This window comes from Triturus cristatus, chromosome 10 (genome assembly GCF_964204655.1).
Source record: "Triturus cristatus chromosome 10, aTriCri1.1, whole genome shotgun sequence".
Lineage (NCBI taxonomy): Eukaryota > Metazoa > Chordata > Amphibia > Caudata > Salamandridae > Triturus > Triturus cristatus.
Window position 1 is genome coordinate 275,468,035 of NC_140593.1, and position 25,076 is coordinate 275,493,110.

General features: G+C 46.2%; 1 protein-coding gene across 3 annotated transcripts in view; it reads right to left on the minus strand.

The window, feature by feature from the left end:
- The window catches only part of ANKIB1 (ankyrin repeat and IBR domain containing 1), a 556,103-nt gene that overhangs the window by 285,399 nt on the left and 245,628 nt on the right, over positions 1 to 25,076 (minus strand). For all 3 annotated transcript variants that reach the window (XM_085631084.1, XM_085631082.1, XM_085631083.1), the window contains exon 9: positions 10,454 to 10,620. In XM_085631084.1, the coding sequence (XP_085487210.1) occupies positions 10,454 to 10,620 (167 nt within the window). The remainder of the gene's footprint in view (positions 1 to 10,453; positions 10,621 to 25,076) is intronic.

The window sequence follows — 25,076 nt, forward strand, 5'->3', positions numbered from 1 at the left end:
GCCGCGACCTACCATTGCCAGGATATTCAACTTCAGGGACCGTGACGCAATCCTGCAGGCCTCCCTTGTGCATGGCCGGACGAAATATGACAATGCGGATATCAGTTTCTATCCTGACTTTACACAATCGGTGCAAAAACAGCGAATGGGCTTTATGACTGTCAAGCGGCGGCTGAGGGACATGGGCTTGAAGTACTCTATGCTTTTCCCGGCCAAGTTACGCATTGAATTGGAAGAACGGACTCATTTTTTCGACCGGCCCGAGGCGGTTGAGGACTGGCTTGACACCTTGCACCGTCGGCACGGCGGGGAGGAACGAGCCGCGGATGTGGGTGGTGGATCAGCAGACCAACGGTGAACGAATGACTTGTGGTTCCTTGACAATTTTGTGTTCACCCCCGACTTGGGTTTGATGTACTGGTTTTTCTTTTCTAGGACTGCATTACCCTTCCTTCATCATTGGGAGGCCGAGGGGTATCTGGTGAGACTCTTCCTCCTCGGGGTTTTTTTTTCTTTCTTTCCGTAGAGTAGGTTTATGGTGAGGCGACAGGCACACTGCGAGTTGGGGTGGCTTAATGGTCTTGTGCAGGGGTGCAGGGTGGGGGGGTTTGTAGTGGGAGTTGGGGGGGTGGCGGTAGGGGTGTTGTTTTTGTGTGGTGTTCGTTTTGTACCAGGAAATCAGTGTGCTGTTTTTAGCTCTCAACGTGGGTGGGGTGTCCGTTGCTATGGAAATGGGGGGTAGGGGATTGCGCATTTTAACATGGAATGTCAATGGTTTGGGGGACCGATTGAAGCGAGGGGTGGTGCTACAATATTTGAAACGTCTCTCTCCTGATGTGGTTCTGTTGCAAGAGACGCATTTGGTGGGACACTCATGCCATGCTATGAATAGAAAGGGCTACCGTTTGGTGGCCCACTCTGGTTTTACAACCGGCTCCAGAGGGGTGGGCATTTTGGTTCGATCCTCTCTCCCGCTGGAAATTGATGAGGTGATACATGATGACCTGGGGCGCTACGTGGTGTTGGTGGGCCGGTGGGAAGGACAGACTTTGTGTTTGGTTTCAGTTTATGTCCCCCCGGGGTTGCAAACCACTACCTTTGCGGACTTGGGAGGGTTGCTGCTTGGGCTCCCGGAGGGCCTCTTGCTGGTGGGTGGTGACTTCAATTCTGTGGTGTCGGGTAGAGAGGATCGGCACCCTCCCAGAGACCTCCCCGGGGCGCACTCTTGGCTGGGTGGCTTTATCGACACTATGGGGCTTGTGGACTGTTGGAGATCAATGCATCCGGGGCTCGCCCAATTTACATTTCACTCTGGCGTCCACTGCTCCTTATCTAGATTGGACTATGTGCTGATGCCGGCCGCCCAAGCCCAAATGATCGGGGAGGTCAGACATCTGGCCCGTGGCATCTCTGACCATTCCCCGGTCCTGCTCCACTTAGATGTGGCCATGGGGGCAGAGGGGAGGGTGGCCCCGATTAATCCCTGGTATTTGCATGACCCCACAACTCGTGCCCTTTTGGTTAAGTCTCTGGACCGTTATTTTGAGGAAAATCAGGGTTCAGTCTCATCGGCTGTAACGTTGTGGGAGGCTTTCAAGGTGGTCATCCGTGGGCAGGCCCTATCTTTGATCTCCCATGCTAAGAGGCGTAAAACTGAGGAGGTGGTACGCCTGGAGTCGGACATAACTGACTTGGAAGAAGATCTCGGGCGGGGGGTCACACGGGACAAACTCCATGCCCTTTGCCTGAAACAAGCGGATTACAGGGCGTTGGTTACGGATGCTGCCAAGCTCGCTAGTAGGGAGCAACAGGGGCGCTTGTATGATGTTGTTGACAAGGCTGGAAGGTTGATTGCATGGCTGGAGAGGAGAGAGCGAGCGAGTCGTGTGGTCCCGGTGATTGTGCGTGCTGATGGTGTGAGTGTTACGGATCCGAGGGAGATTGTGAGCTGCTTTGCGGACCATTTGCGGGACGTCTACTCTCCGGTCTCGGAGAGGCCAGAAGACGACTCTTGTCAATTGCTGCGAGATATTGCATTGCCGTGCCTTTCGGTCGATGATAAAGAAATGCTGGACGCGGCGCTTAAAAACGATGAGATAGCATCGGCGATTCGCTCGGTACGTTCAGGAAAGGCCCTCGGCCCTAACGCCCTTCCGATCGAGCTTTACAGCTTCGTCCAGATAGGTTGGCACCCCATCTCCGCGAGATGTTTCTTGCATCCCGAGAGGCCGGCGCCCTGCCGCGTGATCAACGTCTAGCGACCATTGTGGTGCTCCATAAAGAGGGCAAGCCGCGTGATTGCTGTGCGTCTTATAGGCCCATCTCACTCCTAAACGCTGAACCTAAGATTCTCGCTAAAGTGCTCGCTAATCGTCTGATTAAAGTCATCGGTGACCTGGTACATCCGGACCAGTCTGGTTTTATTCCGCATCGCAACACCGCGCTGAACCTGCGGCGCCTCCATGGAGTCCTCGCGAGAGTTGACTCTATTCGGGAGCCTGCCATTTTGGCGTCACTGGACGCCACGATGGCGTTTGACACGCTGGAATGGCCGTATCTCTGGGCGGCGCTGGCTAGGTTTGGTTTTGGACCTGGGTTCATTGGATGGGTGAAGTTGTTATACTTGGAACCACTGGCGCAGGTGGTGGTGAATGGTAGAGTCTCTGCCCCCTTTTTGCTTGGCAGGGGCACGCGGCAGGGTTGCCCCCTGTCCCCGCTTCTTTTTGCTCTTGCGTTGGAGCCCCTGGCGGCGTGGCTCCGGTGGGAACCCTCCATGACGGGTATTCGGTGGACACCGACGTTTGAGGATCGCGTATCACTCTACGCAGATGATATTTTGTTCTATCTCACCTCCCCGCGGAAATCGTTGATAGTGCTATTTGATGTACTGAACTCCTTTGGTCGCAATTCAGGGCTTGTCATTAATTGGGTGAAATCCTGTGTTTATGTGCTGGTTGGTGACCCCCCTCTTCTCCCGCGTGGCTGTCCAATTCAGATTTCACATTCTGGATTTAAATATCTAGGTATCCACGTGTCCCTCGATCCGGCGGTCCGTTATGCTCTGAATCTGTTGCCCCCGCTCCAGCGGCTGCGGGCCGATGTAGCTCGTTGGCGTAGGCTCCCGCTATCGCCGCTTGGCCGCGCAGCCTTATTCAAAATGATGTCTCTTCCACGCTTTCTGTATGCATTACAGAATACGCTGGACGTGGTGCCCGCCCGATACTTTAGTGAGGTAGAGAGCTTACAGAGGCAGCTAGTTTGGGATGGGAGGCCGCGCATTGCTCTCGCTAAACTGACCCTACCGTGGTATGACGGTGGCATAGCTCTCCCTGATATTAGGCGATATTATTGGGCGTCCCAGTTGGTGGCGGTGAATCATGGGACATACGGCCCAGCGGTGAACCCCGCGTACGAGATGGATAAGCTACAGTTGCCGGGCAGAGATTTCAATAGGGCGCTTTATTCTACGAAGGGAAGTACTAAATTGACCGGTCCTACGAAAAATGCGGTGCGCGCCTGGCACTGCGCCACCGCTGCTACGGGATGGACGGGCCGTCTGTCTCGTGCGACTCCACTGTATGCGTCGGATGCGTTGGGAGGTTTATGGCGTTCGAAAGGCTTTGAGAAGTGGGATTTGATCGGAATTAGTCGTGTGGGGGATTTTTGGACGAAGGGCGCTTTTAAATCGTTTGAAGCTCTTCAGACGGAATATAAGCTGAGCGATAGGGAGTTCTTTCGTTATGCGCAGATGCGCCATGCGCTACTTTCCGCTTTCCCGAATCCTGCAGCTATCCCCGAAGCCTCCCCGTTGGAAGATCGTTTGCTTGATGGTTACATCTCCCTGATCTACAAAAAACTGATTAATACTCGAGCGGACCTCCTCACACATTTGCGAGAGGTCTGGGTCGCTGATGGCCTAGAGTTGGATGATGAGGTCTGGGTCGCGGCCGTAGCCTCACCGAGGGAGGTTGCTATACCGGCTCGCCTTCGATTTGTGCAGTTGAAGATACTACATAGGGTCTATGTCACCGGTCCCCGCTTGCTTCGCATGGGTTACACAAATGATGGTTTATGTCGGCGTGGTTGTGGCTTGCTTGGTACTTTTCTTCATATTCTGTGGGAGTGCCCGAAGGTGATACCTTTCTGCACTGGTGTACATGCAGTGATGGAGGAGGTTACGGGTGTGACGCTGCTCCCTGAGGCTCGGCCCTGTGTGTTGAACGTATGGGAACCGACTGACTGCGATGTGGCATCGCTGGGGCCCTAACGCTGTCTGTTCTCCCCCGCTGCCGTTGCCTGTTGCTTCACACGGCCGCCGTGGGGGGAGACTACAGCTCCCAGCTGCACTGCGGCTTCCTGCTTCCGCCCACTTCCCGCCTGAGCGCGCTCGGAGGCGCATAAAGACCGGCTGCCACCTCCGCGTCGCGGACGCGCGCGGACGACGCCGGGCTAAGCCCGGGCAAAGGGCGGGCCCTCTGTGGCGCTCCGAGGGCTGATCGAGGCTGGGTCGGGCCACACCCCTTGGTTGCTGCACCCAGATTCCAGTAAGTGTTCCGTGATTGTGTTGTAAGACTTTGGGAGCTAGTGGGTTTCCCGTGCATTTGAGACATTGAGCACCTTGGATCTGTACCCCCTGAGACCTACAGCCCGTACATCAATAAGTAGTTGTGGCAATTGTTAATCCCATGATGACTAAACAAAAGTCAATCATGGATAATTACCTGGTTAAAGTCGTAAGCAAGATTAACAGCGACAGGAGAAAATCCTTAGGACGAGAAAATTTAACTGATCTGCCCCTGGGACTTTCCAAAAAGGATACTATTGTCATTGATGAGTCCGTGGTCACCGGTTCTAATTCTGAAGCTTTATCCACGGTAGTCTTAGATGTCTGTGCCCCCATTGAAGATCCACTAGTAGCCCCGGAGGATATTCCACAGCAATGCCCGTTGGTCCCACGCTCAGTGAGGGCATGCAGAAAAGTGACTACTAAACGGGGAGGAAATATTACCCGAAGAAAAGCAGAACCTGCACCAAAGAATTCTGTCTGTGACAAGGGGACCCTGACTAAGGACAATACAGTTACTACTATCACCGAGCAATTTTACCTGCTAGTTGGTATTATAGAAAGTAAACTTGAGCTGATTGTTAAACCATTAATTACTAAAATAGATCAATTAACAGCTGAAGTATCTAGACTAGGGAGTGTTTTAGACGGGCATATGATTAAGATGGCTAATCCTAGGCCCCCAGTGAGGGATGGTTCAGGAGTTGAATCTGCCCCTAAGCTAGTTAATGGAAGCACCTGCTCTGTGAAAGCAGCTACATTAGGCTCACAAGCAGGCAGCCGAGCGACGCAGGCCCAAGTAGTACCAGCAACTTTGAGTGGAGCATCGGCATGTAAGATAAGTAGAACCGTGCAGGTGCCTGTAGTGACTGCAAGACCAGTAAGGGAAGCTGCACCCAACAATAATCGATCCGTAGACCTTCCACCTGAGTGTGTACCTTATGTTGTTGTTCTAACCAATGTCCCCTCCCTAGATCTTAACCAGACTAGAACCACTCCAGAGTCGCAGGATTCATTAAAAAATAAAACGATTTTCTGGCTAAACAGGCACTGTGGGTTCCCGGTTAAGTTCTCTGATCAAATTATATCAACGAGAAGGGTTAGTTGGATCGGTAATACAAGAAAGTCCTGTAGGGGTGACTGTGTCATTGTTAACTTCCAACACCCCCAGCATGTTGCGACGATTCTGTTAAGAGCAGCCTCCCTAACACAGAATGAGACTGATGTAATTGTACGACCTTTGGGATACTTTTACAATCATCTTAGCAGGTCGCCTCATTCTATTAACAGAGATAAAGCCTTTCCTCCTAATCATGCTATTACTAGAGATAGTCCATTTCTACCCAATCATGGATCAGTTTTTGAAATCCCTGTCCAGAACAGATATCAATCCCTGAGTTCCCTAGATCAGAATGATTGACATCAGAGGGCATCTGGACCCCAGTTGGCCACTACCCTGAGTGCCCTCTATAATCAATCTAGTGTGACAGGGTTAGCCATTGTGTGTCTTCAGGTGAATGATAACCTGGAAACTACTAATAGTGGGTCAACGGTAGTAAATGCTATCGAGAATAAGCAGGAATTGATTAATGATGTAGACGGGACTCCGGGTGTGACTGTGTTTGAAGCACGTGGTGACGGAGATAACCCCAATACTGCCCAAGATGAGCCCAATAGTCGTTACTCTGGGGGTATCTCCGTCACCAGCTGGAATATAGCTGTTTGGGCCTCTAAGGGAAACAAACTGGGATGGGAGGCTTTGATTAGATCATATGACATTTTATGTCTCCAAGAAACTTGGTGTACTGTTAAACCAAGTCTTAATGGCTATGTATGTTATAGCCTAGAAGCCTCAGAGTCCAGACATGGAAGAGCTAAGGGGGGACTGCTTTTTCTTATATCAGTAGACCTAAAGCTGTCGGTTGTAAAACATCTGTCAGTCGGAACCCATTCCCAAATTCTTTGGGTGCGACTACCAGAAGGCATAGAAGTGCTTTTAATAAACTTTTATAATAATATTTTTAACAATTCTCGGAACAAAGTGATAGATGAGCTTGATAGTGCCCTCATGAAGCTTGTAGCAGAAGCAAAATGTATTTTTACTTTTATTTGGTTAGGTGATTTTAATTCCACAACCTGTGGTTTGTCCTCCTCTAGGGCTTGCGGGGTACAAAACAATAGTGGTGAGAACCCGCCCCATTTCCCACATAACGCCTATGGGGAGGCCATTAATAGTGTAATGGCAACTTATGATTTAGAACTGGCGAGGCCTGATGTAGAGGCCAGTGGTTTTTTTATTCCCACATTCATTGGGAGGAACGCTAGCTCTAGCATCGACCACATTCTGGTATCATCTAGTTTAGTGCCCCATTGCCTGATCAAGATAAGGGATGCCTCTAATTTGAGCGACCATAATTGTATTACTATGCGAATCGAATCATGGAAGTGTAGAGACCAGCTGGCGTCAAGAATTTTAGATAACATCGAGCCGCATAGAGTAAACGGGACTAGGCTAAGGTGGAAAGGGGAAAAATCTGCAGTAGTAGTGCCCATAATCATATCTAAAAACTTGGTAGACATTAACGCTATTTTAACACCAGGGTGTTTGCCTACCCTTGTTGTGACAAATTTTATTAATATCAATATGACTATTAATAATATATTTACTGGAAACAAGCCGGGTACAAAAGGCAAGGGCAAGGGTTGGTTTGACCATGCTTGCACAGCCCTTCTTTCCCAACTTAAACAAGCCTTAGCCCTTATACCTAGGGATAAGAATCAAGTCGCACTTTTACGATACGATTATAAAATGGCACTTATTAGAAGGAAGAAGGAACTACAGCAGGAAGCTTGGGATAATTTAACACAGGCGGCAGAAACCTTGGACAGCCGCTTATTCTGGTCTACCATTAATTCCCCTTTCCTACAAGATGATAAAATCCCCCAACTTTCTTCAAATGTGGGGAGTGAGGCTTGGGTCACCCATTTCTCAGCCATTTTCCAAGATAATGCCCTGACTGACAATGAGCAAAGGCAATGGCCCATTGTTTCACTAGACATCTCCTTAGGGGAGGTGGAATGTAGTATAAAAGCTAGCAATGGGGGAAAGGCACAGGGGCCCGATGGAGTCCCCATCGATATTTATAAGGCCCAACCACTGATTTGGGGACCGATACTTACTTTGGTTCTCAATGCAGCGGTAACCAATTTGATTCCACCCATATGGGGAGACTCAATTATTGTCCCTATTCACAAAAAGGGGGACAAGGCATCAGCCTGTAACTATCGGCCGATTAGTCTGTTGGACTCATCGGTGAAAATTATGAGCAGGGTGCTGTTGTCTAGATTGGAAACGTGGGCCGAAGAGAATGGGATTCTTGCCAACTCCCAATATGGCTTTAGAAAGGGCCGTGGGACCCTAGATCAGTGCCTGAATTTAGAACTATTAATCGGCAAGTTTACTAAAGCTATGCATGGTAATCTGTATCTTTGCTTTGCCGATTTAAGTAGCGCTTTTGACCTAGTTAACCATTCGCTCCTTTGGTCAGTTTTGTTAGAATTAGGCGCCCCCAAGGAAATCTTTTTTTTCCTCGCTAGACTATACAATAAGATGCAAGCGTGTGTTCGATACGGGGTCAATGGGGAGTGTACCCCGAATTTCAATGTGAAACGCGGAATAAGACAGGGCTGTGTCCTCGCCCCCTTGTTGTTTACTTTATTTATTAATGGGGTGGAAACCGTCCTGAAAACAGTTAAGGCTGATGCACCTCAGGTTGCCGGGATTAGTGTGCCAGTTCTGCTTTACGCGGATGATGCTGTGCTCCTATCCCGGACACCTATTGGTTTGCAGCGCCTGATGGACCGGTTTTCTGAATTCATAGGGGAGAGGAAGTTGCTGATAAACAAAAGCAAAACCCACACCATGATTTGCGGGGCCAAGACTAGTAAGAATCATGCTTTTTTTATAGAAGGTGTGAAAGTGCAGCAAGTAAATAACTTTTGCTATTTGGGTGTCACTTTTTCGAGTGATGGCAGTTGGGCCCAGGACCTAATAAGTGTTAGGACGAAAATGGCTAAAGGTTCCTATGGCATATTTAAATTCGCCGCAAAGATAGGGGATAGGCGAATCAGAGACATGATGGAGATATACAAGGCTAAAAGTGTCTCCATTGCCCTATATGGGGCAGGTTTGTGGGGTTACTCTAATGTTGGTTGTTTACAGAGGGAAGAAAACATCTTCCTCAAGAAATTAATGTGTCTACCTGCTTCTGCCCCAACAGATTTGATTCATAAAGAGGTTGGGGTTGCCTATTTGAGTGATCTTGCTTCATTTAGGCCTTTGTCGCTTTATCAAGCAATTTGGTGCAAGGAAGAGACCGAGTTCAACCAACTTGTTATTAAAGATTGCCTCAAATTAGATAATTGTATGAAAATCCCATGGCTCAAGTATGTTGTTGAGAGCTACCAGGCTATTTTTGGGTTGAACTTGTTGTTAGATTCATGTCCCCCCCCCCCCCCCGAGTACTTGTCAAACATGATATGAAAAAATCTTTTATGTTGTTTAGAACCCAAAAACGTTTAGCTGGGACTGGTCCCCTCACTACTGTTCAACTTTATAACAAATATATTGTAAGCGGAGGTTTCCAGCAGTATTTGAACGTGGTAACCCGACCAGCTCATAGATTTGTCTTAACCAGATTAAGGTTAGGAATGGCACATGTCTTGGTGGCCTTCCCCCAACAAAAAAGGTACCCTGTCGGCCCTTGCCCGTGCGATGGTCATTCAAAACAAAGCAGTATGCACTTTATGCTTATTTGCACTCTCTTTTTGAATGTAAGGATTACTTTTTTTAAACCCTTGTTTTTAAAATATGGTATTTCTAATGTGGAAGATGCAATGAGGTTGCTTTTTAATATGAATTCACCAGATATATGTTTTTATACTGCAAGTTTTATCTGTAAATCTATTTATTATAGGAGAAGTATGACTTTTTAAATGTGTTTTTTATTTCGTTTGTATTTCTGCATTTTGCCGTGTGCTTTTATGGCCATTACATGTATGAACCGAATAAAGCTTCATGAACTGAACTGAGTGCTGGGATTAGCTGCACTGTTGTGTGCCAAGATAGGTTACACCACTGTGTGATTGTCAAACAGTGTACCATTATGAGATGCATGCCTGCCACTTCAGTTGATGGCTGGCATCATGTGGTGCCAGGTTTGTTTCCTAATGAAGATATGGCAATTGCCAGGGTAGGGAGAAGGATGCAATGTGTATCTGTTTCACTATATCCTGAACTTTTTTCTGATAAGAGTGTGGTGTTTAATGTAATTTGATTTTCTGTAGTGACATCCTAGTCAGAGCTGGTGAGGTAAAGTTCCTTATGGTGCCATTATTGTTCTGTAGATGGAACAGCAACACTAGATCTAATAGCAACAAATTAAGTTTATGACATCAGAATTTCAAGCTATTTCTGCCTAGAGATGCAAAGACAGATGGATATTTTTAATCAGGCTCAATATAAAATATTTTAGTTTACTTAATATTTATTCTGTGATCGTTTTATTTTATCATCAGTCAATCAGTTTTTACTCTAGCTGTCTTGAATACATCTACTCAAGGTCTTTTCCTTCAGTTTCATAATTTCAGTTAATATTAAAAGTTTGATCTATTAGTTTCATATAACATGTCTACTTACTGACTCCGTTGGGAAGAATAACAACTACTGATTAAGGGGTAAAGTGTAGCTAAGATATTAATACTCTTAACATGTATTGCTATTAAACACAAACCATTAATAAAACACCAAAAGTACATACATGTAGACAGAAGGTTATCCCAAGGCGAAAGTATTGTTTCATAAACAAAGGACATGATTTAAGTACAAACCAGCAGAATAGATGACCCTTCCCACAGTCTACTGCAGGTGCTCTCAGCAAAGGGAAGCTAAGTGTATCTGATCCTGAAGTACTTGAGCCTTGCTTTGTAAGTCTGACTGCTCTTTCACAAGATCTTATCGGGCACCACTTTATAGCAGTATTGTTTTCTACAAATGCCTGAAAAAAAAGAAATACTTAACGTTAGTTATCTTTAAGCTTCTGCTTGAAAAAATGCAATCGAATTAGGCAGTGCGTGCATGATCACGGAGTACCACCTGACAGCAATGCAGGACCATATAAAGAAACAGGACATCGGCATGGCAGTAACATTACAACTAACATGAAGTCATGATCTAGAATGGAGGAATGGCATGGGGGAGACCTGTGTAGAGGTGAGGCCACCGCACAAGTGTAAACTGGGGTCTTACTGTCAATGTTCCCTTGCTTTACACTAGACATATACAGAGTTATCTTGTCGGCTGTGATAGGCAACATGACACTAAACAGGTGCAGCACCACCTTTGAACAGGTGATGAGGAATATGACAAATCTATACCTCCTGAAATCAAAAGTCACATCGACTTGTATCATCTCCCTATTCATTTATTTTAAGCTTTTTCCCTACTCTTTAGCCAGTCTCTTCATTTTCAATCATCTAGAGTTTTGCTGATTCCATAACCACAAAATTTACAATTCACTGGATGAATAATCTTGCACACAATTATACCAAACACTTTCAATCATCAGATAGAGGATGATTTTCGAAACGTCAAATACTATAATTTCCTAGGCGATGTTGCAACAATAGGAAAACCACCAATAGAATATTTAGGCTGCCTAGAGTGGTTACTCCACTCTAAAGGGCTAGTTTATCCACCAAATAATTTTTTACAAAAAGAAGAATGTTGAACAACTGTTACACATTTTCACAATCCAATTGGTCAAAAGTTTGAGACAAGTGTAAGAGTAGGTGGAAAAATGTTCACATAAAATACATTTAGCAAAAAATAAACAGCATGGTACGTTTCTAATACTCTTTTGAGACAGTAAACACCCTAACTAATACATGGATGGTTTTAGAAAGTGAACACTTGGGGTCTGATGTATCAATAGGCACTTCTTAAAGAATGGATGCAAATTAAGCACTGAAATTGTGTGGCCCGTCTGTAATGATGGAATGCAATCTATGTACTAAAAAGCTGTGTCGCAAGTTGTACAGTCGAAGTGTGTTGCAAGACCGATCTGCCTAACGAATATTAATTAAGCAGGTCTCTATTGGCATCGTCCTGTGGTCAGCTACAAACACAGGAATGGTGGCCTGGAAGGAAAAACAGAACACTATCCCTGCGTTCACAATTCCAAACGGCACAATGGGGTGGCCGGTGGTCAGGCAGTTGTCCTAATGGCCCACTGCCTGTTACACATGAGGCTGCCAGGCACAAGTCTCAAAGAGAAAGCTGTGCAAAAAGGTCAGCTTCTCCTTTGTGAATGAGCTAAAAAGCTCTTTCAAAGTGTTTGATAACTTTAAATGGTTTGCAACTGCAACTACGGTTGCACACCCATTGATAAAGCTCATTGAAAAATCACAATTTAAAGGGCCAACTTTTGAGACTTTCTAGGGCAGTTCCTTGTAGTCACTTTTAAGGTTCCATGGACCTCAGAGACACCCCTTAGCGGCCAGGAATCACTCCAGCAGAGGACACCAGCATGGTCCAGTCAGGGTGAAACTGGTCATGCCAGGAAAAAGGACTTTTGAAGCTTGTTATGTCCCTGAAGCCACATAGGAGGTCAGCCAACTACCTTTGGAACCCACTTCTCAATGTCCTGTAATTGGAGCAAGGTCAAACCTCACTCACCCCCATTGAAAACTGCTGTGTACAAGAGCAAGCAGGTCCAGCCCTTCAGGTGTGCTCACAGGTTACATTCAGCAGGTCCAGTTCTCTTTTGTTCTGCTACAGGTCCAGAAAGTATTCGGAGGAGCTGGGGGTGAGGTGCTACTTTTGTTTAATTCACTAGCTAATGAATGGGTGAAGGGGACTCATGGACATTTCCTTATTATTGGACATAAAAATTCTCTGGGGCGACTCTTCCAACTTTTGCAGCACATACTATTTTCTCTCACTGTTCAATATCTCACAGAGCACCTTTGCACCATTTTCAGTAAAATCCAACCAGACAAACTGGTTCTGCTCCAGGAGAGTATTTATGGTATACCTAAGGCTGTGTTTAAGATGATGAGAAGTCCCCTCTTACTCAACCACTCTAAACAGGTTCTGGGGTCAGTTTTCTCCTCCACTGAAATTAAAGTCAGAAGTCTAAAGTGGGTTTTGGGATCAAAAGATCTCTCTTCTCCAGGCTTCACTTATCACTAAACTATAAAACTACAGGTCTCTTCCTGGTCCCTTTCAAGTTAGTGAAGCTCCTGGGTACTACTACATTGCCCTGCTTGGGCTAAGTTGGGTCACATCCACGCCCCCCCCTCCCGGCCTCCACCATCCTGCAAGGTCCAAGCCATTGTCTCTGCTCTGAGCATTATTTCACGCCTCAACAAAGCTGCACTGAGAGGCCAGCAGCAAGAAGACCAAAGATAATCAGCTTGCAGTGGTTTCAATTGAGTAAAGCATACATTTTGTAAAGTTAGTTTTGCTGTATATTTATCAAACATCCAACGTCACCACTAATTTAGAATTGATTCGGACTTTTAATAAATATTTAATAAAAGTGGTTTAACTACCTCTGTACCTTATTCCAAACCAATTTACAGAAGTAACGTATTAAGTATACTTTAGTTTTTTCTTCACAGAACCAGCTACAGCATTCACAAGGGCCAGTTGCTACAGGGGGTAATCCTGATGTTGCATAATAGACATGCGGTCTTGCCCTGGGGGGGGATGCTGGCCAGATCCTCGGCGACACTCCTCCCATGGGAGACGCTGAACTGTTAGATCATCCAGGTTTGATACTCTTTCACCTATGGACATCAGTGCCATCAAAAGGGACAACAGGAGGGAAAAAAGGGAGGAACCTGATATCTTGATATCTGAAAGACTTGCACACACGAGATGACTCAGTCCACCCACTTCACACTTGTGTATACCACCCACAGGACAAGTAGCTTCTCCATGCCCCCTACTCTCAACGTTAACCCCCCCACTTCTATTATTCATGTTCTTTCTTGTGTTATTAAGATGCAAATGGCCATTCATGTTTTCATACTATTACTGTAGCCAGCTATTGTATTTAGTTGGCAGATGTTGACTATTCACGATGTACATGTTTATGACTCTTTACTGCAGTAAAAGAAATTGCAACACAAAAAAAGAAAATAGCTTTTGGAGGCTGTTCCTTGCGGGAACATTCAAACATTAAATTCTCAAAGGCTTCCATTTACATACCAAGCACCTGTCCTTGTAGGCTACCGGCTTACTTGGGGATACTTACATAATATTTAAAAGTAGGGCTTACCTTCTGTGAAAAGGTTTATTTTGACAGGTCTGCCTACAGGTTAAAAAGTTGCAAGAGTCAAGCTACACATGTCGGCCTGAAGCCATGTTTTCCTTGTCAGCCTAGTGGATTGCACACTCGGTGATGCAGTCCTAGAGATGTTTTTCTATGCCACTGGTATACTTTTTTACACCATATACTGTGGCCCTACTGGTAAGGTAAACATGTCAATTGGGGAACAGCCATTTTTTTGTTGTCTGAGCACATGCAGTGAAGACTGGACAGCAGGGCCCCAGTCAGCAGTTAAACAAGCAATAGGTCTCGCCTTCCATTAAGTTAAAGCCATTTGCTTTGCTATACAATACCATTAGCAAAGCAAATGGCTTTAACTTAATCAAAAGCGAGACCTATTGCATTTTCATTGCTTGTTTAGTTATCTGTTTCACTAATAAAGCTACTTTTATTGTGGTACCCCGCCTATTTTCTATCGCAGCCCGATCCTGTAACAGACATTCAAAGGAGGCAGGGGTGGGAGAGCGAGGGTGGGAGACTCCTGGCATCGGGGAACAGTGGTTGACGTCGAAATGTGGGAGAACTGTAATGTAAATTTATTTTATTTTCTATCGTATACTTTACCTTTTTATCCAACTCATAGCTTGGTAAAAATTCCACATATTTTCACAGGATTTCGGAGCATTTGGACTGCCACTCTTAATGGGCACACCTTTACCAACATACCTGTGTGGCATTTCACTTTGCTACAAATATGCATGCAAAAAGCATTTAGATTAGGGGAAGCTTGTTTCTTAGGGAAGATGTTAATTGCGCGACAGCCACAGCGACTTATACTGAAAGATGCAGCCATACGCCGCTGCGCTCCAGGCGACCCCGGGGGAGCTTTACCCCGGACGCCATGAGACTGTTGCAGCTGCACCCCATCGTCTGTGCTCATTGCACTCTTTTCGCTGACGCTGTGGTTCTGATAATCATAGCTGCCAAGGTTTCAGATTGCTTATGTGTGATATTTTCATGGTTTAGGGTAGTTATGAGTGACATTCAAGACCAAATGTGTGACACTTAGTGACATTTTCGTATGAGCAAAATCAAGCAATGGAAATAGATACATATCAGAAATGACACCCATTTGAGCAACAAGAAACTGTAAATAGATCTTAAAGCTGATGCAAAGCAGCTGAAATGGAAGGGAACTAACCTTGTCCCTTGTGATAAAAGCAGTAACCCATGAAATTATTCATATTAGCTGGTGGTACGCTTTCTTTGCAGCAGGCATGTTAACTCTCTGTGCTGCTTTACGAGGAGTCAAACTGCCAGTGGACAAAACTCTGATTTCTTTCCAACAGGCACATTTATCATCAGTTATCTTTGACATTTTTATTGTTGCCTAGAAAAGTGATAGACACATAAGTAACTCTGCAGCAGGTGCTTTTAAACCCATATGTTGTAAGCACAGCACCTCACCCTAGCTCAGCGTCAGGTGGGGCTGAACACCAAGCAATAAAAGGATTTCTGTGACAAAAGCAGGAACCCATTGAGCTATCCATATTATATGCATAGTACACGTTCTTTGCAGAACCTACATTAATCCTCTGAACTACTTTATGGCAACTGCTACTAGACAAAAGCGAGAACATTAATCATGAGTTTCCTTTCACTTACCAACTCGCTCAGCCAAGGGAGTGCTTGGAAAAATAATTCCTGCATGGTGCTGATGCTGTCGCTGCAGCAGTCTGTGGACTCGCACATGCTCACAGCCGAGAGCTGCTCAGGCCAATTGCTGATGAAGATAGGAGCGTTCAGTTGCGGATTCTCATCTCTGTCTGCAGTACTGTAGAAGTTATCATGAGAGCTCGTGTCTTTGCACACTGGAGTTCAGAGCAGGCCTGTGCCCTGTGCCTTTTAAAGATACAGCAAGCTCTCAACGACCACTCGACACAAACAGCTGACCCCCCCCACACACACAGAGCAGCATGTGTCGAGAAGGCTATAAATTAAGTTGTCCACTGGCATTCTGGCGTGAGGGACTTGGCAGTTGCAATTCTTTCCGGGAGATTAAGTGATTTTAGAATCACAGGATGTCGCGCGTCCTGACCGAGAATCGAAACTGGTTCCCCAGATTTAAGATCGACCGCCTTAGTGTCGGGTTAGCATTCAAAATGAACGCAAACCCGACGCTAAACTGTTGTGAATCTGGGCCTGAGTTTTGGTGCCACACAGGCCTGAAACAGATTCAAAGCGTCACATTTTTTTTCATCAGGTCATCAGCAGAGGGAGAGCGGTTGATGGCGCTATTCCCACAGTTATATCTCTAGTCTAATTCCGCGATTGTGGGCCTGGTAGTTGGTACTCTAGAAGCACAGAAGGTAACCCAGCAAAACGGGAAATCATTATGCTCGGTTCACTATCACCCCTCTGTATTTACTTCTCGGGGAAGGGAATGAATGAGTTGGCGTAGAGAAGCGAATACTAACAGATCACTGCTGGACCCTCTTAAGTCTTCATGCCATTGACCCTAGAAAAGGCATCTCTGCATCTCAAATGACAACAAGCATTGAAAGCGTGCGTCAACGCGATTGCTCTGAAAGCGAAAGTGATCGCGATGACGCACGAGTTTTCAAAGTGCTGCTGAAGGCTAGCGGTTCGCGCGTGCATGGTCGCGTGAACGCAAGCGCTAGGCCATCCAGCAGCACTTTGAAAACTCACATACAAAATGTCTCTCCGAGCCAGAGCATGCGCTGGGCTCAGCGAGCCCTAAAAACCAGCAGCATCAGTCCACAAAAAATGGGGTGACCACGAAAAAAGAGGCCCTTTTTCACAGCTTCCAAGAATGAATATATATTGTGTGTGATGTGTCCGCAAACCTATGATTAGGATCCTGTAATAATATTGCTGTCTCTTCACTACAAATGCGACAAAGCTCTCTCTGGCTGCCTTCTCACTATGGAGCACAACCATACATATTATGTCAGTCTTAGAAATGGCAGTCTACATGTTTAATGGAGAACTGGATTTGAGCCACAGTGATATCCTTGAATTTCTTCACTGGTAGTTGCTGCTTTTGCTTTACATTGTTTTTTCCTCCTCATCTGGCCTGGAGTAGATGTCACGGTATTTGTGCTCCATAAATTACGATGTGCAGATAGTGTGTTTGCAAATCTGTTACGACATCTACTAAGATATAGGTAACTGGGAAATATTTTACATACATTTTAAGATCATAAAAACACTACATGACTCCTGGGTAATCTACTACAGCAGCTTAAAAAGAAAGAACACACTGGCTCACACCAGGATAACGTGGGCTACAGGTTATGTTGCAGTCTATTGTGGAATATGCCAGCCTTTCTGAAAACATGGAAGGCATCTGGTGGAATTCCTGGAACTCTTTCATTCACTTATGAGAATAGTCTTGGAACTGTCACATTCTCTAGACAGCTAGTATAGAAGTGACTGATCTGAATGAAAAGAACAAAGTTTCAACTCTTGCTTCTTCAACACTGTCAATTATCCCACCATCATCAACTCCCTGAAGTCTCAAATTGGATTCACTGAAAATCTTCTACCGCCAAGAATCAAATGCCTCAAAGAGTGCCTGCACATCATGCATATCAGGATTTGCTGAAACCACCTGAAGAGCAACCACAACAAAACGGATTCTCTACTATCTGCCAAGAACAACAAGCAAAAACTAGTCCAAACCTCGCTCATGGACAAACCTAAAGAACAAGTTACTCCCCTTCGGTAACGATAGATCTGTAAGAAACATTAGCTAGTTATAGATTCCTTACCTTAGAATTACCCCAGGCATCAGACTGGATCCGGAAAGTTTTTCGTCAGCATTACCTCTGCGCGTCAGAAGGGGCATCAGTCGGCTCTGCGTTCGTCTTTAGTGTTGTGTCGCCGGGATGACGTCTCGGCAGCTACTTAGACGCTGCCCTCGAACTCTGACGTCAGTTCTGTACACGACTTTCCGCACCAGAAACACGGAGCCATGCAAGACACTGACCACTGGTGCACAAATCTAGGGCCCTGAAAGGATAACCTTAACCCTAGAAATCAGGTCGCAGAACGGGAAGGATGGGTGGGGCGGTAAGGAATCTATAACTAATGTTTCTTACAGATATATCGTTACCGAAGGGAAGTAACTTATTCATCTGAAAGAAACAAGTTAGTTATTGATTCCTTACCTTAGAATAGATACCCCAGCAATACCAACCCCGGAGGTGGGTCTGCGAACCAAGATCACACCCGGAATTCCTGGAGAACAGACCGGCCAAAGAAGCCGTCTCTCCGGACTTGACTGTCCAGGCAGTAGTGATTGGTGAATGTGTGCAGTGATACCCACGTAGCTGGCTGACAGATGTCATTCAGAGGAACGCCTCGTCCCAGAGCAGTAGTGGCTGCCGTCACCCTGGTGGAATGGGCGCGCAGCCCCACTGGAGGCTTCTTCTTCGCCAGAGAATAGCAGGCTTTGATACACAAAACGACCCATCGGGAGATAGTTCGCTTGTGTACGGCCCGACCTTTCTTGGCGCCCACGTACCCTACAAAGAGCTGGTCATCCACCCGGAACTGTTTGGTGCGATCCAGATCAAAGGAAAGAGCACATTTTAGGTCCACACGGTGGAGCCTCCCTTCCTCCTTCAAAGGATGCGGAGGCGGAAAGAAGGTGGGCAAAGTGATGGTCTGCCCGATGTGAAAGGCAGTGACAACCTTAGATAGGAAGGATGGACGGGTCCTAAGGAATAATTTGCATGTAGCCAGATTGCATCTAACTGTTTATTGTATATCAGTTCTGTACAGTCTTGTAAATATATGCCCTTTACTTTTCTACACACTTTGAGCTCTCTTGACTCCTTTATATACACTTGAGCACTCTTTCTTACACGTTCCCTAGAACATTCTCCTACCTTCTTGACCCTCTAGTGATTGTTCCTTTAAATGACTAAATAAATATATTGTAATAATACCTAGTGGTTTTTCTGCAAATTTGTTTGTTTTAATTATTTTCATGATTTATAGACGTTTGTGAGCTGATTAATGTAAGCTCAAATAAGTTGATAATTCTGCTAAACTAACTCTTCCTTGAATGACTGATCCAGGACCATTGTTTCTTTATCACAACGGATGGTAAACTAGGCCGCATCCCTCTCGGCGGTAATAGCCTGGGAGAGCACTGCCCGGGCATCCTCCAGACACTGAAGCAGCACCTGCGCAACCGTGCCCCACACAGAGTGGGAATAACGGCGTAATAGACATGCGGTGTTTACGGACCGCAGTCCCTAGATGGCGGAAGATAAAATCTTCTTTCTAAGATGATCCTGCTTCTTGGATTCCCTTTCTGGGGGAGCAGTAGGGAATGCACTTTTGGAAGTAGAGGCTTGGACTACCAAGCTCACCAGGGTGGGGGTGTTGGGAAAGGAAAGTGACGTCGGGCAATCATCCTATCCACGGGAGCCCCATGTTGGGCCTGGACCAGGTACCCAAAAGGATGTCAGTAAGGGCCTTGTTGAACGGAAGCAGAGGCTCTGAAGAGCTCGCTGCCGGCTGAAGCACCTGACTGCCATGGTAGGGAGTTCGAGGTTGAGAGTCTTGGCTGCCCTATGCAACACCACTGCGTACAAAGTTCCCTCCTCCGTAGCCACGGTAGGAGGAGACAACATGCCAAGGTCAGGGGAGGTGTCTAGACCACTGGCATCCCCCAGTTCCTCTCTCCATTCCTGTTCACTGTCCAACTGGTCAGTCAGAGGGTCACCTGACCCCTCCCAATCCTCCTCCTCATCCTCTGGGTGCCAATCAGGTCGAAAAGGGACTCTAGGAGTAAAGAGGGGCACAAAAACCCCTCACGGTGCCGGGACCAGCATCGGGCGACGCCGGTCTGGCTACGGGTCCACGTCGGGAGGGAGGCCGGGGCCCACTGGCGTCGAATGCGGTATTGGTGCTGGAGGAAGCGGCGCCAGTGGAGGTGTAATCAGGTCAACCAGTGCCGATCCAGATCCAGGCCTAGATCCAAGGGGGCCTGCGGTGCCGGAGTCATCGGCGGATAAGGCCTGGGCCCCCCAACAGAGTCCGCGGGGCCCGGAGACCCGCCGGCGGGTTTGGGCCACCCAAAGACGGCATGCATCGCTTCGTAGAAATTATGAAGCTGGGTGGGAGTCGCTCCGGGTCCCGGGAAGGGAGGGAAACGCGGAGTCGACTCTTCGGCCTCCGCACGCGGAGCCACGGGAGGGGCACCACCTGCATCCCTCGTCAGGTCGGCCGACCAACGAGGAGAAGTCGAAGAGCGAGGATGCTTCTTCGACTTCTTCTTATGCTTCGACTTATCCGACCCAGAGTGCGAAGACTTTGATGACTTGGACGAATGGTGGTGGCTCCGTGACCAGTCCCTCGACCTCCCTCACGACCGGGACCTCGAACAGAGGGGAGCCGACAGCCGGAGCTCAAGCAGCTTTTGGGAACGCTCCCGCAAACCCTTCGGCACCATCGACCGGCAGTGGGAGCACGACTTGGGGTTGTGGTCGCGCTCCAGGCAAAAGAGGCACACGCAGTGCGGATCCGTCATCAGGCATCCCGCGTGCACCAGGAGTCGATGGACTCAAAAAAGAAGTCGACAAAAGTCGACAAAAAGTCAGTCAGAAAGTGACTGGAGGTACCCCTCTTCCCGGATCTGCGCTGGTTGGCGCAAAAAAAAAAAAAAAAAGAACTGAAGTCAGCGCACGAGGGCGACGTCTAAGTAGCTGCCACGACATCATCCCGGCGACACGACGCCAACGACGAATGCGGAGCCGACCGATGTCACCTTCTGACGCTCAGAGGTACTGCTGACGAAAATCTTTCCGGATCAGGTCTGATGCCTGGGGGTAATTCTAAGGTAAGGAATCTATAACTAACGTGTTTCAGCTCTTTCATCCAATGGCACGACACTGATTCACCCTGGTTACTGACCTCAACTTCAAGCTCTCGCTACCAAAGATAGCAAAACCGTTCCTCCAAGAAAGTAACTTAAGAACCATAAAAAATTGAGATGCTGGAAAACACTGCCTACGAACTTCCAGACTTTACAATGGCCACTCCTTAATGGCATCCCAACACTGCAGCACATCTCATCAAGGGCTTGAAGAAGAGTTACCACTTCATCCCACCCTGACTAATGGGACACAACTGGCTGCCCTTGCCAGACCACACCATTTTTAAAGTTGGTGGTATCATCAGCAAAGCCATCATGACCGGCACCAGAGAGTGGGGACAACGAGATGTCAAGAATAGAGATATGGTGTAAAACCATGTGAGGGTCTCCTTTATCTGCAAGGTAAATATGTAGTTTTTAAAGACATTTCATTTTATAAATTTAAACCAAACTAACACCAAATTAAGCAGTTATAAATCTAACATTACTACCATTTTTGCTGTAGTTTTACGTAGCATGAACTTTGCCCAAAGGCATCCGAGTGCTCTTAAGGAGCACCAGCGTACATTAAACAAGGTTTGTTGGAAATTTGCCCTGGTCACCATGGACTGTTTTTTTTGCCTTTTTACTGAACTTATTTTTGCTGGTGATGGAATTCTGTGCACTTTATCCCTGCTAACCATTGGCAAAGTGTTTTCTCCTTCTTTCAACATGATGAAATTGGTATACACCTAATTGGCATTGTTAAATTACTATAAGTCCATAGTATATGGTACCAGGGTGTACCGAGGACCTATAAGTTAAATGTCACAACAGGACTGCAGCACCCATTATGCCGTTCACTACAGTGACTATGTAAAGAGGACTGCAGGCCTGCAAACAGTAGCCTTGATGTGCAGGTTTTTTTTTTTTTTTTTTGGTTTCCTCATATACCGTTATGGAATTTCTTGAAGGGAGCTTAGGCGGCTCAAGTTGAAAAAGGTCAATCCTGCCCGTCCCTGATGATAAACGACCAAGTTCAAACGGAGCCGTGCCCGGTCCCTCAAGTTGCCGCTGCTATCCCAATCCATTCCTTTTCACGCCATTGCTGGCTCCCTGCGTTACTAGGGAGGTTTAGGAACCAACAGGGCCCAAGATAAATCATAGGAGCACCAAATTACCTTTACCTGTCTTGCCATGCCACCAGGGGCTTCCAGATTTTTTCAAAGCTTGTGTGATCACATGCCATATCTGACTTACTGGTAAAAATAACATGTTTAAGGCAGTTTGAAAAAGAAGGAGGTAATGGATCCTTCCAGACTCTGCATAATTCTCGCCTGGCTAGGAGTATGACATAAAAAATGAACCTTGTGTTGAGATCGTCAGTATTGTAAACTGCTCCAAGTCCGGAGAGAATAGTGCTAGTTGTTATTACCATTGGTATCTGGAGAACCTCCCCCAGAAAGCCCTGTACTGAATCCCAGTAATTTTTTATTTCTGGACAGGCGGCCAGCATATGCACATCGTCGGCAGCCAGGAGTCTACATCTTGGGCAATGATATTCTAAATTAGCAAATTTCATAAGTTTTTTGGGAGATATATATGCCCTATACATAGTGTACAAATGATTCCGCTTTAATGTGGCCGGCTTCACCACAGCCTGCAGGGTAGTGAATGAATCAACCCAAATATCCACAGAGTCTGCACTCTCTGATACTAGTATATTATTCCATAGCTTTTGTACCTCTAGTTCAGAGATGTTTTCGGCTTCTAACATAGCTGTATACCAGTATGAGATTTGATTCTTCCACTTATTCTTCCTGTGTACAAGATCAAATTTTGGATTAGGGTTATTGAGATTCCAGGGCTTGGTTAACCACCATCTGGATAGCTGGTGGTATTTAAACCTAGTGAGAGAACCCCCGGTAAGACCCGATATTGCCTCCCAGCTGAGAAGCTGTGAGTCAACCTGGAGATCTCCCCAACACTCAATCCCAGCGGCCCTGAGAGGGCGAGACAGTGAGTCATCAAGGCAGTCCGGTGTTCCTGGAGAATCCCAGATTGGAGCATGCACTGCATAGTAGGGAATATCAAGCTTCTGCCTCACAAAAACCCAATTTCTAATAGCTGTCCCCAAAACCTTTAGTCACATTTTTTTTTTAAATTTTGGGTCTCCAAACTTAAAAAGAAAATATGATTGGCCCTGTCGTACATCCCGTAACAGCGCTTGAAATAATAAGCCTAACGATGTTGCCTCTATCTCTCCCGCTAAGGGTCTAAAGTTTTTAAAATGGAAAGCATGACAATACACCAATAAATCAGGGAAGGCCAGACCTCCTGTCTTTAAAGATCTCCTAAGCTTCTTCCATGCTACCCATGGCGATTTAGAGTTCCAAATAAAGGAACCCAGTTTCCCTTGCAACTTTTTAATAGATGCGGTATTAAAGGATAAGGGGATGGAATTGAATAAAAAAGTAAGTTTAGGAAGGGTGACCATCTTAATTAGATTCACCCTCCCAAAGATGTTAAAAGGGAGTGATGACCATCTTTGCAATAACGCACAAACCTCCTTAGAAACCTTATCCATGTTGGTTTTAGTAATATCCTCCAATTTATGAAGCAAAAGGACCCCCAGATACCTCATTTTTGACTTAGCTCCCACCGTACTGACCTCTTGGTTCCACTCCATGATTTCGTTTTTTTCTTTGTTAATGGAATAACCAGAGATCTCCCCAAATTCTTCGACTAAAGCTATCATTTTGGGCAAGGCGACCCCAGGGTTTGAAGTAAACATAAGAAGATCATCTGCATATAAAGCAAATTTTAATTCTAAATCAGAGATCCTAAAGGGTTCAAATGCTAGGTCAGATCTAAGTAAACAAACAAAAGGCTCAATATACAAATCAAACAATAAGGGTGACAGCGGACAGCCCTGCCTGGTCCCGCGAGGAATTGGTACCCAGTTGGTTAAAAGACCGTTGATTAATATCTTTGCCCGTGGGGAGCGGTAAAGAGACCTCATAGCCATTATGAATTTATTAGGAAAACCAAAGGCTCCCAAAACCCTCCATAAATATAGCCAATCTACCTGATCAAACGCCTTGGCGGCATCCACTGCCGCCAGGGTCAAAGGAAGCCTCTTACTGATAGCAACATCAATTGCTGCGATAGCTTGAAATGTCAGTTCGTTTAGTTGTCTATCTGGGATGAAACCCCTTTGATCTTGATGGATAATTGTCTTAACCGTTTTGGCAAGTCTAGCTGCGAGCACGCCGGCAAAGACCTTATAGTCTGTATTTAATAGTGAAACTGGCCTATAGGATTCAATCTTTAATGGGTCTTTATTTGGTTTCAAGATTAAAGTTACAGTGGCCTTTGCCCATGAATCGGGAGCATTCCCCCCGTCTGCAAAGATTTTATTGCACAGAGTTGTAAGGACAGGCACTATTTGGTCTATAATTATCCTATAAACTTCCACAGGGAGAACATCGGGCCCAGCTGCCTTACCATTAGCCATTCTCATCAACTGAGCTCTGACCTCCCCTTCTTTTATGTCTGAGGCAAGAAAGCTATTATTCTCTTCAGCCAGACATGGAAGCTGTATCTTACTTAGCCAGTTTTCTAATAGCAAAGGGGATTGGTTTATTTTAGCCGTGTACAGCGTTTTGAAGAAGGATTCAACCTCCTCCCTAATTTTCTCATCATCGCTTGTAACAATACCCGAGCTTCCCTGGGTTAGACTAGTGATCAAATTTCTATTACTGTCCATCCGAGATTTCCAGGCAAGAAGGCGACCGCATTTCTCCCCATATGAAAAATTTTGTAGTTTGCTGGCGTCCCATCTGGCTTTGAGGACCTTGTCCAGGCCCGCTTGATACCCTGCTCGCAGGCTATCTAGTTCCTTTTGCAGGAGAGGTTTCATCCTGGACTGATTGGTTGCGGCTGCTTGAAGTTCCAGCTCTTTCGATTTGATTTTATGAAGCTCTTCTTCCTTCTTCTCTTTATTCTTCCTGTTCCTCACAAATGACAAGGAGGTCAGCATACCACGCAGAAGAGCTTTAAATGTTTCCCAGACCACTTGTTGGGAGGCAGAGCCTATGTTATTATTAAAGAAGTCCACAGTCGAAATTATCAGTCCCATTTTTGTCCCCTCCTCTTGTAGCATAAGTCTATCTAGAGTCCATCTCTTTTGTATTTCTTTTGCTTTAAAAGTAATGATTAACTCCACTGTTGAGTGGTCCGACAAGATAGCTGGGGTATATTCAGTGGTGTCGACGGCCGCAAG